A 16,672-nucleotide genomic window follows, 5' to 3' on the forward strand; every position below is an offset into this window, starting at 1 on the left:
AAGCTTTAATAACCATGTAACCTAAAGTTTCAAAAATATTCTATAGAAACACCAAATATAAAAATAAGGGTGCTTTGAAACATCCAAGATATATGTTTATGACTCAGAAATTTTTTACTGCAATGAAATTTAGGATTAATTTCCTCCAACTGTCAAATTCAAAGGAATATTTTTTTCGACCCTTTTTCGTATGCAACCGGATGTGACGTACTATGATTTGGTGGTATTACACCTTTACACGTATATGATATTCTTATAAATATATGAAGGTTGGAGGCAATAATTCTACTTGTGATTAAGATAATTTTGGTGGAATAGTTCGTTTAAAAGGGACATCTCTTTTCTCACCTGTCAAAGTAGATTTATATTCACAGTTATATCAATATATGTCTTCGTGTTGAAAATACTATAATATGTTATCAGAACTTCTAATTTTCAGTCCCTGAGTGTACTAGCATGATTTAAATCCAGTATTTTCTGTGGATCATTATGTTAATGTACTCAAACTAATGTTGGAACTTCAACATGCAAAGTTGACATAGATGATTCGTTTATTTTTTTTTGGTTTCAATTTATTTTTTCATCTAACGTTTATAGGTAATGTTCCAACACCTTCAATAAATTAAAGTGTATTGTAAATAATTTCAATTTTTTTAGCAGAACAATTTTAAATCATTCCCAACCCAAAAAGAATTAATTCACAAAAAAAAAATATCATGTCGTTTGAGAAATGAATATTGTAACACATATCAGATTACTCACTTTAGAAGTACTCGAAACGTTTTTTCCTCAATATCAGTTACAGCAATTTCTCCTTTCTCTGGCAGTGAACCCTCAAACATAAGTAAACAAAAACAGGACTTCTGCTGGCTAAAATGATTTTATGGGCTGGTATGGCTTTTTTCTCACTTCCAACAAGAAATATGAAATCACACATTATTTCATGCTTCAACATATACGACAAACATTCACGAACAAATTTCTCATCTCTCCAATCATCACTATCACTGATTACTGTCTCCATCTATAAATAAAGATATGAACATTATCATTTTACAAGTTAAACCATCAAAATACTTTATTCTCTTGATGTAAAAAAAAGTAAGAAGATACAAAGAGAGCACTAAAAAAAAACCACAACATCAGAAAAAAGAATATGACCCCGATAAAAGAGAGAAACAACAGTCATAAAATGTGACACAGAGTACCAAAGATTGAGCAAAACCAACCCGTCTAAGTTAGCATTTGTGTTCAACTAGTGGCTTCTGTCACGATGTTACAATTTGATAATAAAGATGTTGATGAGCGTTATAATATTGCAGATAGGTAGATGTCTGTTGTTGTACCCTCAGCCATTCCCGAATTGATAAAAAAAACAGCACATGCAAATTCTCGAATCCTTAAACATACCCGAATGCCGTGAAATGACAAAAAATAAACAAAGCAATAACCGACATAAACAACAAACATTGACAAATATCACAAAATACAATACAGACATTGACAAATATCCCAAAACACATCACAAATATCACAGAACATAACACAAATAATGACAAATATCCCAAAACAGAACACAGACTTTGACGAAAATCCCAAACACCCCACAGACATTGACAAATATCACAAAACACAACACAAATTTCATAGAACACTATACAGATATTGACAAATATCCCACAACACAACACAAATATTGACAAATATAATAAAACACAACATAAATATTGACAAATATCACAAAAGACAACAAAAATATAGGCAAATACCATAAAAACAACTCATTAATTGACAAATATCACAAAACACAACGCAATGATTGAAAATATCACAACACACAACATAGACATTGACACATATTACAAAGCACAACAAAGACATTGACAAGCATCATAAAACACAACACAAATATCATAAATAAAACTAAGATATGGACAAATTTCATAAAACCCAACACAGATATTGACAAATATTCCAAAACACAACACAAATATTGACAAATATCATAAATCACAACACAAACATAACGAAATACCATAAACCAAAACACAAACATTGAAATAATTCAAAAAACACACCATAGACATTGACAAATATCAGTTAACACAACACAAACATTGAATAATGTCACCAGACGAAACACAGACATTGACAAATATCCCAAAACACAACACAATATTAACAAATATCACATCACAGAACACAACCTAGACATTGACAAATGTTACAAAACACCACAACGCAAAAACATTGACAAATATCCCAAGCCACAACACAGACATTGACAAATGTTACAAAACACCACAACGCAAAAACATTGACAAATACCACAAACCACAACACAGACATTGACAAATACCACAAACCACAACACAGACATTGGCAAATACCACAAACCACAACACAGACATTGGCAAATACCACAAACCACAACACAGACATTGGCAAATACCACAAACCACAACACAGACATTGGCAAATACCACAAACCACAACACACACATTGACAAATACCACAAACCACAACACACACATTGACAAATATTACAAAACAATACACAAATATTGACATATATCACAAATCACCGCAACACAGACATACACAAATATCACAAAATGCAAAACAGATATTGTAAATTTAGACATTATTGCCTGCGTCTATTTTTTTTAGAAAAACAAAAATGCGAGATTTATTATTGTGATTTCAGGAAAATCTGCATACACTTATATGTATCAGATATCAGAATGCGAGTTCTTATTATTGCAATTATCACCCGGTCGCATTATTCGCAAAAATACAAACCTCGCAATAAAATCTGAATTTACAATAATGACATATATCTTTAGAATACAACACAGAAATTGACAAATATCACAAAAAATAACACAGACATTGGCAAATACCACAAAACAATATACAAATATTGACATGTATTACAAAACACCACAACACAGACATTAACAAATATCATAAAATGCAAAACAGATAATGACAAATATCCTAAAAATAGAACACAGACATTGACAAATATCACAAAACATAACTCTCTAAAAAAAACCAAAAAAATCCCACAGACATCGACGAATATCGCAAAACACAACAAAGACATTGATAAATATCATAATACACAACACAGACATTGACAAATATTACCAAAAAAAAAGCAAACAATGACTTACAAGTACATCACAAAACACAACAACACAAACATGTTCAAATATCTCAAAACATAACAAAGAATTTAACATATATAACAAAACACAACACAGACATTGACAAATATCATTAACCAATTCATAAACATTGACATATATCACAAAACAGAACGTAGGCATTTTCAAATATCACAAAACAAACCAGCAAAAACATAAACAAATATCACAGAAGCAGCATAGATATTGATAAATATCATTGAACACAACACATATAATGACAAATATCCCAAAACACAACACAGACAATGAAAAATATCCCAAACCACAACACAGACATTGACATTGACAATTACCACAAACCACAACCCAGACATTGACAAATATCACAAACCACAACCCAGACATTGAAAAATATCACAAATCACAACCCAGACATTGAAAATTATCACAAAACACCAAAAAACAAGACAATGAAAAAATACCACAAAACACAACCCAGACATTGACAAGTATCACAAAACATAACCCAGACATTGAGAAATAACACAAAACACAACTCACAAACATTAAAAAATATCACAAACACAACATAGACATTGACAAATATCACCAGACAAAACACAGACATTAACAAATATCACAAGACACAAAACAGACATTGAAAAATGTTACCAGACATAACACAGACATTGACAAATATCACTAGACACAACTAACACATTAACAAATATCACCAGACACAACACAAACATTGACAAATATTACCAGACACAACACAGACATTGACAAATATCACCAGACACAACACATACATTGACAAATATCACCAGACACAACTCAGACATTGACAAATATCACCAGACACAACACAGACATTGACAAATATCACCAGACACAACACAGACATTGACAAATATCACCAGACACAACACATACATTGACAAATATCACCAGATACAACACACTTATCTTAAAACAAACAAGGGGAAAGGGAATCTTTCTAACTGTCTATTTTTCGCAGTTAATTTTTTGTTGCTTTTGTTTTTGTTTTTAGTGTTTTTAGATGGTTTTTGTTTGTTCAGTTTAATTTGTGTTATCGTTTTGATGTTATCTATATATCTTTCGGATTGTAGGTACAGTATTGTGAGACTGTATCTTACTAAACACCGTTTGTATATAGATATATACCTTTTGAGTCATTGATTTATCAAAATGTAATGTACCGATGATACAAACATACATGTATGGAGAACCAAAAGGTAACCGTAAATTTTACACGGGGGATTTCCTTTTATGATCAGGACAAAATTAGCAGGTTTAAAAACATAAAAAGAAATATTTGAAAGAGTAAAATTAAACAAAATCATTCCGAAATTTCAAATGGAAAATATTCCCAACAACCTCAAGCAACCAAACAATGCAAACTATTGTTTTATACATATATTAAGCCGATAGTCAAAATATGTGAACTGTTTGAATTCGTAAGATAACCTTCAACTTAAATGTGTATAATCATAGATGTATAAAGATTGATATGCGATTCAAAATTAAAGTGTAAATAAATATACTTGCGCAACATGAAAGTTATCAGCAATTATAACTATCTATTTATAGTTTTTAAAAATCAAAATATTAACTTACATCGAATGTCATGAAAGAGGAAACTTTTATATGGACGTCCCATGTATTTCGAAAAGCAGTTACGTAACACGGACATTGAAAAAGAAGAATCTGATCATCGAAATTAGCGGGGTGAAAATGTTCCATTATTGACCAATGCAGAAATGAGGTTGGATTGTAGGAATGGAAATGGGGTATTTTTACATTCTTATTGACGAATCTTGATAGATTATCTTCGTTAATTAGACCTTAGAAAAAGTAGCTCAGGAAATGTTTCTTTCCCTCGACTGGTAATTTTCGCAAATACCCCGCCTGAAATGATATCTGTTCAAAAAAATTAAGTGTGCTTTCGCACACCCTTTTACTGGCTATCTTTGAGGCAGAAACAATAGGATCTGTTTTCTTGATTGCTATTAAAAATATTTCGGCTATCGAGTACCTCAAATATTTGTCAGTGTTTCCGATAGCTATTGCAATGGATTTTTTTTGGTGTACAGCAGCTTTTGATCTAGTATCGATAGCCAGCAATAGAATGTGTTTTAAAACAGTCAAATTTGTAATTGCCGGAAGGTGACCAAGACAAGTTTACTTAGGCAAAGACGCTGATATTCCATAACGTAATTTATGGGGACGGAATTCAGTATCTGAATTGGTCTGTTGATTGAGAACTATTCTGGAACGATTCATATATGTCTGTTCTATTCTATTCGAGTCTCTTATCAACAACACAGCTTATTATCTTACTGGAATACTTGCCAATGACAAGATGCCGTGATTGTTTTAAGTTTTATTTGAATATAGTCTTTTTCTTTTTATTTGTTTCAAAACATTATCTGTTTTGTCGAAATTCTACGGGCGGTGGTGATTTCTTGCAAAGGTTAAAAAAAAACCTATACTATTTGCAAATTAAAAAGTAAGTTTACAACCCTTTGATTAATTCAAAAATGGATAATGCGATTTCGAAAGAAAGTTTGAATCAAAATAAGCTTAAGGGTCTTGAATCGTTCAACTGAAATATTCATGCATATTTTCCATTTTAGCAATCCATTTTATTCACGGAAAATTTATTTTTACTTCTTTTTCTAAATTTTCAGCTATTCCAGTTTGTTTATCAGGAATCATAACTTAGTTTATTTTGTCAATGCAAGGGTCAAATTATACATATAAGTAAAAGTCAGTGAAATTACAATTACACTACCTTCCCCTAAGAAAATCTAATTTCATTCCAAAAAGTTTTGCTATTATCCGATTTTCCGTATCTACTACAGTTTTCAATATGTTAGACACCTATGGAAAAGATTTGATTCTGTTTTCAAAAACAGAAGAAAAAAAAAAATGCATTTTGTTGGTCCTTATCATGTATACATTTAGAAAGAAAATATTTCAACCACGGTGTGTATTCCCGTCTTATAAATATAAGTTGTCCTTTCAATCCACAAGAACTAGAATGTTATAAACAGCTTGCGAGATGTAGGATATACAAACAATGAAGAAAGCAAGAGGAAAATTAGTAGAATTTGAGGATTTATTATTTGGACTGGTCCTTATATCTTTCAGAATTATACTTTGCAAATTTTTGTTGCATTATGTTGTGTCATTTTTTCATTTTAGTCATTTGGTATTTCCATCTAACCTAAGATACTTAGTCTATTATTAAAAGATTCTATAGTAATATCCCGCTAGCAATCACTTCCTTAAGGCAATGATAACCGGAAATATATAGGACTTGAATTTTTGATTTACAGAAGTCCATCTTTTTCTCTCGTTCCAATCAATTATGATCTGTTTTTTTGTATATAATGGGCAAAATCAATACAATGACTAGCACATTTAACATTCATAATATAGATAATACAAAAGAAATCAGGTCAAATATGGAATATAACATGAGTTAATAAAATAACCATATAGACTATAATGTTCATTGTTCATTGACCATGCACTAGAAGCAGCATCATAAACACAATGGCATTAGCTTTTTATGATTTGAGTCCTCCTCGTGGCTGATGCAGATGAAACAATACTATAGTTATCCTAACGCAGGAGTCACCAAGAGCAGAAGCTTAACGGACAATCAACCAAATCAATATATATGTATATGAATATTTAAGCACTTTACAATACACATATATATAAACATACATTGTGACTAAGATGGAGAGTTGTCTCATTAGCACTCATACCACATCTTCTTATTTATATGACAAATGTCGTTTCGTTCAGCGGGATCATACTAATGTAGATGGATCGTCGGTTAGAGTTATTGCGCCTTGACTACAATGACTGTCAATTAAAAGAGACGATATAGTTTTTTCAGATGAATTTCAAATGATCAGTCGTATGAGAAAACGAAACGCGTAAAGATCTATGGGGAAAAATACAATTTCTATTTATTTTGTTGGTAAACACTCCAACTAATATGATGTCTAAATGCAGAACAAAATGAATCCGTGATAATGAATTTTGTAGTGTCATATACACCTTTCAAAAATTTATTTCTTAGCAGCCGTGCTTAAAACCAGATATAGAAATCCAAAAATATAAAGTTTATCATTTTTGATAAACTGGTTTAATTAAAGTGGAAACTAATTCTTTTCCGGGAATAGTCCCTGATCGATTCGAATTTTACCCTCCATTCGTAATACGTGTCGACATTTATGCGTTAACCAATTCTGAAAGGCTGCTTGCATTCGTGATCAAAAATCGAGTCCATCGGAATCTTTCAAACAACAATCATGAAACCACCTTATCAGCACAGAAAACCGACGGCAAAGTCTAAGTCACGATCAAAAGACAAAACTCAACGAAGAAAATCTCAAACAAAGCAGTCAGTCAATATAATGAGCGGTGACATTTCATCAGACAATGCCGTTTCAAAATCCTGAACAAAACCTCGAAATATTACAACATATCTGCTCCAGAGGCTAAGCAGGGAAGAAAATGTACCCTTGAATAGAAATACAGCAGAACAAATTGGAACTCAACAGGACGAAGGAACCAAAAGTCTAGAAACAGAAGTGTTATTCCAACGCCAGCAGTTACCAATCTTAACAACGCTGCCTCTTGGTTTATACACTTCCATGGACATGTTTAAGTAACACGGGTGTTTCACAGGGCTTTAATCTAGGAATTGTAAGAGAAACTTTTCAAAGTGTACATCTGTCTACATATCAAGTGTTTTTGGTCATTGTAAGTACCCATATCCAGGTTAAATAAAAGAGAAATTTGGACCGGGAAACATATATATTTACATGTTTTACTTAAGTTAAAGAGGCCAGGCCTATATAGTTAGAGGGATATATTACATCATTTGTAACGAACTTGTCAAGACGAGCATTTTAAGCCCTTATTTGTAAATATCTTAACACCATATTCTAGCAGACTACGCTTTATTCTTCAGAGGCAATCATTTCTTTTGTAAGACATGTTGCAACCTGAAATCTCCCATTCTGACATTTCCACTAAGGTCTGGGTAGTCATGTTGAACCATATTTTTCAATTAGATATCCCAAAAACGTACAGCTGCATATATTATTTACAATAATACTTTCCTTCTTTTGTTCAAATCAAAGAACCGGGTATCATAAAACAAATTTATTTAATGAATATAAAATTTTATAGTCTCTGAAAAATTCTGTCGCTGTAATTATGACTCAAAATTAAAGGGCACCGATAAAGCTATAAAATAGATTAAGTTGTGTGGTAAGAAAACCGACAAAACTTAAGTCTAGTAGACTTCAAAGGTTTTAGCAGCTGACTCTCAATCAAATGGGGATCTTGCAGTAAAAGGGGACCAGTTAACAATTACACCATATAAACAGAACACCATTAAAAATATACATGTACGGACATCTGCCTTTATCATGTTAGTGGCTGTTATACTTTAAAAAATAGTCCAACAAAGGGAAAGATTTATAAGGCCATGTATGCATAGTATTCGATTAGCATTCATGTCCTTATGGTTCAGGGGGGGGGGGGGGGGGGAGGGTCTGTATGTGATGAATAATACTGGGCAGATATTGATATGGAGTATGGATATTGTACGTTTCTATACCCTGAGGTCCTTTCATTCAGACATTAGTGCTAATCATACTTTTGACGACCAAAATGGATTCCAGCACGATCATGACATTAAATTAGAAGATGTTAAACAATTATCTATGACCTGCAAGGGTTACAACCTCGGCATGTGTAATGACGGGGCAACTTGTAAAGTTGCATATAAATGTATCAGGAGCTCTGAAAATCAGTCTTTTACGAACTGAAAAAAAGAAAAATACGTAAGGTATCCTTATTTTTCTCATTGAGATATTCCCCTATTTAGTTAATGAAGCTGAAATCTTTTAAATCAACAAGAAGAACACTAAAATTGGTTTTCGATTTGGTTTCAAACTGCGATTATTATGGTTCGCGGTGTTACCAAGTTTGAATTTGTGATTACGTCTGCATAATTAATAGAACAGAATATAAGATTTAGTGTATCAATGCATGACACTAAATCACTGCACGCACACGGAAAAACCAAAACGACAGCCACTTTGAATCTCTGACTTCATAGCGTTGAAGGGCAATATATATTGTCTCATAAGCCAGATTTTTATGGCTGGATATTGATTATTTGATGTGTAAATATTACAAATTTTGTATATGTTTTATGACAATCAATATGTGACACTTTAATAAATAATTGTATTTATAATTATAATATAGCTAAAGTAACACTAAAATAGGACATCAAGCCATAAAAGAGAAGCGAAGTATATCAAACTCATAAGTCAAAAACAAACCGACAATGCCATGGCAAAAAAAAAAGGAAAAGAGAAATATCAGTACATAAAACACAACATAGAAAACTAAAGACTGAGCAACACGAACCCCACCAAAAACCGGAGGTAATCTCAGGTGCTCCGCAAGGGTAAGAAGATTGTGCTTAACGTATGACACCCGTCGTGTTGCTCATGTAAGTACACATCCGGTGATAAGTATAACTCGGTAGGTCACATTCGGGGAAAGAGGATGGGATTGAGTAGACGAAACGCGCGTCTTGCGTACAAAATTCGGGCCTTGGCATCTATGATGAGTTATTACTATTAACTACACCTCTTTTGTTGGCGTCTTTGTTAGATTAATTTGTATGTTTGTTGAATTTTTTAATCAATTGTGCTGTATGTCTGTAATATATGTTTACTATATAAATAACACATAGCTGAGAAGGTAATAGAGCAGATTGTTACCCCGAGAAAACATTGTCAACTGAGGCGAAGCCAAGGTTGACAATGTCTTTTCGAGGGGTAACAATCTGCTCTACCACCCTCTCAGATATGTGTTACTTAATTTATTATACTGAATGTTCTGTTATTACTGTCTATTAAATTTCAAATTCAAAGTAATAAACTATGACGTCTTGTACATAACAACCATCCGTATTTAATAATTTGATCAAGCGTCTCCGTGAAGGCTAATAGAGTATTTACCATAGGATAGAGTAAATTGTCTCCCTCGTATTAACCAATCAAAATCTGGCATTTTGGCATGAAGTATAATAAATAGTTTTGACTGCTGGATCCCAATTATTGTCACATTTAACCTATTGTGTCTGTTTCGGTTGCTTAGCTAGCTATAAAACCAGGTTCAATCCACCATTTTCTACATAAGAAAATGCCTGTACTAAGTCAGGAATATGACAGTTGTTATCCATTCGTTTGGTGTGTTTGAGCTTTTGATTGTGCCATTTGATTAGGGACTTTCCTTTTTGAATTTTAATCGGAGTTCAGTATTTTTGTGATTTTACTTTTTACCTAATTTTGTCATTATAACGGAACTATAAACAACTGTCATACAAGAAATGGGAGGTTTAGCTAGCTATAAAACCAGGTTTAACCCACTATTTTCTTCGGAAAATGTCTGTACCAAGTCAGGAGTATGGCAGTTGTTTTTCACTTGTTCCATTGATTGATAGCGTTTGATTTTGTCGTTTTTTGTCTTCCCCCTTTTGAATTTGCCTTTGAGTTTAGTATTTTTGTTACACTTTTTTACAACAATTGGATCATATCCGTCGTCATTGGTGAAACAGATATTCCATAATGATCAACCAACTCGTGATGATGTCCGTAAAATTTTTCGAAGGAATAATTTCAGCTTGGAACTAGCAACGCGAAGATACCACAACAATTTAACAAATAAAACATCTATTTGTCACTGATAATTTCACCACCATCTTAAAATGAAGTTCGTTTAAATTCATTCATTTAAGTAGTTATCATTATAAAATTACAAAGTACAATAACATCTATTTTTGTTGATATTCAAAATATTTAGAATATATTGCTTAAATTTACAAATAACAAATAAAACAAAAACCAACACGCTATAAATTTCATGTGTCCGAAGGGCTTTTCTGGATTTACCTTCATCAGGAACGCTGAAAGCCAAGCCGAATACATATTTTTCTTATGTACATCTTTGTTTCAATTGTATTGTGTGGCTATATGCTAAATAAAAGTCCAGCAATTTGTCCTGTATTAGTGTTAGTGTCTGTTGTACACATTGGAGAGTTTCTAAATGTGACTGTTACACCATTACTGGTGCATGTTGTTTTACAATCCTTCCCAAAATAAGACGTAAAGTTTATATTTTTTACCAATAATGTGTATGATGTGTTTGCTTTTAATTGAAATGGATTATTAATATAAACATCTAGCGTTTTACTGGATTCCGTTGATAATATTGGAGCATTCCTCTCATAACATTTTTCGCCTGCACTATTTAGTAATGATATGGTACTAGTACTATTAAAAATGTAACACGGAGGATGTGATACAGATTGAGTTCCATATCCACCATAAATTATAACCCCTTTAAACCAGATAGGTTTGTCTACTCGAATTCCTAGTGCATCAGTTTGGTCTGTTTTTCGCCTGCAATTGTCAATAGCACGATGCCGTTCTAGACGATATAATGTCCTTTCAGAAACTGGCGTTCGGGAAATTGATTTAAACAATGGTCTTTCATCCGTAAAAGGCGCTGTAAACATACTTATGATTTCTTCTTCTTTTAATACTTTCAATGGCATAAAGTTCTTCACAAAGTATTCTTTTTCCACCAGAGGAAACCTCACCAAGAACAATAGGTTTTTCAGAACTGAACGTATGTTTTCTCCTATAACTTCTCTCTCAGATGTGGCGCACTGGTACGTTGCCCATTCCAGTATAAACTGGCAAACATCAGTTTCAGTGCAGCTGAGATATTCTGATTTTAAAATTTCTTCTACGCATTCACTGGATAGTTTCAACGCTAACTCTGAAAATAAACATTTGTCAGCATTTTTTTCGATGTACCTTATACTTTCCGATTTTAGTTCTTCCATGTTGAATTCCATTGCAGTTTGAAGAGTTTTCAAAGGGTCAGATGTTGTTACAGTTTCTTTCAATCTTTGTTCGCATTCGGACTTGACTTTGAACAACATATATTTATCAGAAGCATACAACAAATCTTGCATATTTTCAGATGTAACGTTTACTTCGTCACAGTATATATACCTGAAATAAAGTCAGGCGATATAACAATCATTTGTCAACAGTAATTACATGTATGTAATATTCTTAATTATAAGGATATGAAGATTCGATGTAATAAGTCTTCTTGCGATTTGGACAATCCTGGGGAGAGAGGTTGGTTAAAAGGGACACACCACATCGTTAAAAATAGATTTAGATTACAGACACTCGCAATATATTTATATATTTATTCATATTGTGAATATCATTATCTGTAATCAGAACTTTTTACTTTCAATTCCTGAAGGAACTGGCGTGATGTAAATCACACATTTTCTGTGGATACTCAAACTGTCTTTGGACTTCAACATACAAAGTTGACATAAATCAGTAGATGATTTGGCTGTTTTGTTTTGGTTGCAATAGAATGTTTTATCAAACGTTTATATCTGTTATGTGCTAACAACTTCAATAAATTAAAGTATATCATAAATCTGCCATTTGAGAAATGAATATTGTAACACATATCAGATTACTCACTGCAGTAGAACTCGAAACGTTTTTTCATCAATATCAGGTACTGCAATTTCCCCTTTCTCTGGTAGTGAACCTTCAAACATAGTAAAGAAAACAGGACTTCTGCTGGCTAAAATGATTTTATGGGCTGGTATGGCTTTTTTCTCACTTCCAACAAGAAATATGACATCACACATTATTTCATGCTTCAACATATATGATAAACATTCACGAACAGATTTGTCATCTCTCCAATCATTACTATCACTGATTACTGTTTCCATCTATAAATAAAATATGAACATTACCATCTTAAAAGTTAAAGCATTCAAATACTTGATTCTTCTGATGCTAAAAAGTAAGAAGATACCAAAAAGAGCAATAAAAAGTCACATGAAAAAATATGGCCGCGATAAAAGAGAGAAACAACAGTCCAAAAAATATAACACTGAATATCAAATATTGAGCAATGCCAACCCATTTGTGCCTAACTAGTGGCTTCTGTAACGTTTTTAATGTAAAAATTTAGAAATTCACATTTGATGATGAGCGTGATACAGTTGCAGATAGGTAGATGTCTGTTGACATACCAAAAGGCATTCTCGAATTCATAAAAAACAGCACATGTAAATTTTCTAATCCTTAAAGGGGTATTAGCTACGAGATATAATAAAAAATGAAATATGATTTTTTTTTTTGTTCAATCATTAATGAAAGTGAAATAGTGAAATAACAATTCGCTTCTATCAGCCAGTTTGGTTCAGTTTTGTCAAAATAAGCTAAGAAACATTGCTGATGAATTATTCACTTGCAAATTTATAATTCGATCTCATTGAATCCATATTTATGTGACTTTTAATTTAACCCCTTCGCTACAGACGGGTTACGCATGTTTTCAGCTATTAAAAGGAAGTGAATGTCAACATCGAAAGTGAAACAAGGATAAATCATTTGGTCGACTGATTCGATCCAAAATAAAATCATTCTTATACAGGTAAAAACATACTTTTAACCCACAGAATGAAATCAAACAGACCTAGAAAATTCCAATTGCACTGCACGTGATCGCTATCTATTTATATTTATATGTATGTTTATATCGGGTTAAATGACCGTCGGCAGTCTTCATCCATTGTTAATTGTTTATTTTAGACTTTTTGTAATTAGGATATACGTTTTAGGATGTTATTAAACACATATGAGAATTTGAGTCAAATCGTTGGACATGAATTTGAAAGCTAATGCCGATTTAAACATAACCATAACACAGATATTATTAAGAATAAAAAAAAAAAAAACACAACCCAAATATTGACAAATATTTCAAACAACAAAACAGACATTGACTAATATTTCAAACCACACCATAGACATTGACAAATACCATCAAACATTACACAGACACTGACGAATATCACCAAAGTCAACACAGACATTGACAAATATCACCAAACGCAACACAGACATTGACAAATATCACAAGACACAACACAAGCATTGACAAATATCACCAAACACAATACAGACATTGACAAATATCACAAGACACAACACAGACATGGACAAATGTCACCAAACACAACTCAGACATTGAGAAATATCACCAGATACAACACAGACATTAACAAATAACACCAATCACAACACAGACATTGACAAATATCACCAAACACAACACAGACATTGACAAACATCACCAAACACAACACATACATTGACAAATATCAACAGATATAACACAGACATTGACAAATATCACCAGATACAACACAGACATTGACAAATATCACCAGACACAACACAGATATTAACAAATATCACCAGATGTAACACGGATATTGACAAATATCACCAGACACAACACAGACATTGACAAATATCACCAGACACAACACAGACATTGACAAATATCACCAAACGCAACACAGACATTAGGAAATATCACCAGACACAACACAAATATCAACAAATATCACCAGATATAACACAGACATTGACAAATATCACCAGATACAACACAGACATTGACAAATATCACCAGACACAACACCGATATTAACAAATATCACCAGATATAATACAGACATTGGCAAATATCACAAGACACAACACAGACATTGACAAATAAAACCAGACACAACACAGATATTAACAAATATCATCAGATATAACACAGACATTGACAAATATCACCAGACACAACACAGACATTGACAAATATCACCAGACACAACACAGATATAAACAAATATCACCAGATATAACACAGACATGAACAAATATCACCAGACACAACACAGACATTGACAAATATCACCACAACACAGACATTAACAAATATCACCAGATATAACACAGACATTGCCAAATATCACCAGACACACCACAGACATTGAGAAATATCACCAAACACAACACAGACATTGAAAAATATCACCAAACACAACACAGACATTGACAAATATCACCAGACACGACACACTAATCTTAAAACAAACAAGAGGAAAGGGAATTTTTCTTAATTATTTTTTCCCCATTTTAAATTTTTGTTGATTTCATTTTGTTTGTTGTTTTATTGTTCTGGATGTTTTTAGATTATTTTTGTTGGTTCAGCTTATAGTATGTTTTCGTTTTGATTTCATCTATATATCTTTCAGATTGTCAGTAAAATATGTGAGACTGAATCTAACTAAACACCGTTTGTAAGTAGATATACTTTTTGATCGGGTCATTGAGTTTTAAAAATGTTATGCACTGATGATACAAAAATGTGAATGCGGAAGAAAAAAGTAACAATTAATGTTGATGGTGGATTTTCGTTGATGTTTTATATTGCAAAACACAGTCATATGCAATAAACAAACTAGTCTATTAATCTATATATAGTCTAAGAAATAAAGAAATGTTAACTTACATCGGATATCCTGAAAAAGGAAACTTTTAAACGGACGTATCTGGTATTTCGAAAAAAAAACTAGTTACGTAACATTGACATTGATAATAATGCATGTGTATATGGAAATTAGCTGAGTAAAAATGTTCCATTATGGACCAAATCAGAAATAAATAAGGTTGCATTATAGGAATGGAAATGTGTGCGTGTGGCGTGTGTGTGTGTGTGTGTGGGGGGGGGGGGGAGGGGGCGTCCTTATTGACGGATCTAGATAGGCACCTTTAAAAATAGTGGCTTAGCAAATTTTACCTTCCTTCGACTGGTAATTTTCGCTAAATCTCCGCCTGAAATGATATCTGTACAAAATATTCAGTGTGCTTTCGCACACCTTATTATCGTCTATCGCAGCGGGAGATATAATACAATATCAACTGTTTTCCCGATTGCTATTAAATTAATTGTTTATGCTATCGTGTACAGCAGATTTTTGTCAGTGTTTCCGATTGCCAATGTAAAACAATGTGTTTTGAGTATTTTCGTGTACAGCAGCTTTTGATCTTGTATCGGTAGCCAGAACTATGGTGTGTTTCAGAACTGTCTAAATTATTAGTGACAGGCGGTGATCAAGACAATTAAAGATGATTTAGACGAAGACAATGATACTGCACAACGTAATTTACGAGGACTGAATTGAGTTTCTGAATCAGTCTGTTGGTAAAAATAAAATTCTAGAACGATTCACATAGGTCTGTTTTTATTATTCGAGTCTCATAACACCAACACAACTTATCATGTTTGATTGGTTGGCGTGGTCGATTGTTGAGATTCCTCGTTACTGTAGTACCTGGCTGCTAGTGACAATTAAGAGGCGGTGATTGCGGAATTTTTTATTGAATATATGTTTTTTTTAACCTTAATGTCTGCTTCAAGACATTTGTTTTGACGATAATCTGCACTTTTTAAATTTACAATTATGAATAAATATATTCAC

General features: G+C 32.6%; 1 protein-coding gene across 1 annotated transcript; it reads right to left on the bottom strand.

Annotated features, from left to right (window-relative positions):
• Positions 1–11,009: 11,009 nt before the first annotated feature.
• LOC127729289 (BTB/POZ domain-containing protein 6-like) lies at positions 11,010–15,889 on the bottom strand. The gene is made up of 3 exons (XM_052237028.1): positions 15,703–15,889; positions 12,813–13,072; positions 11,010–12,314 (listed from the first exon to the last, which is right to left on the bottom strand). Exons 2-3 carry the CDS (start codon positions 13,070–13,072, stop codon positions 11,261–11,263), a joined length of 1,314 nt encoding a protein of 437 aa, XP_052092988.1. The 5' UTR covers positions 15,703–15,889; the 3' UTR covers positions 11,010–11,260.
• Positions 15,890–16,672: the final 783 nt, after the last annotated feature.

This window comes from Mytilus californianus, unplaced genomic scaffold (genome assembly GCF_021869535.1).
Source record: "Mytilus californianus isolate M0D057914Y unplaced genomic scaffold, xbMytCali1.0.p SCAF_2, whole genome shotgun sequence".
Taxonomy (NCBI): Eukaryota; Metazoa; Mollusca; class Bivalvia; order Mytilida; family Mytilidae; genus Mytilus; species Mytilus californianus.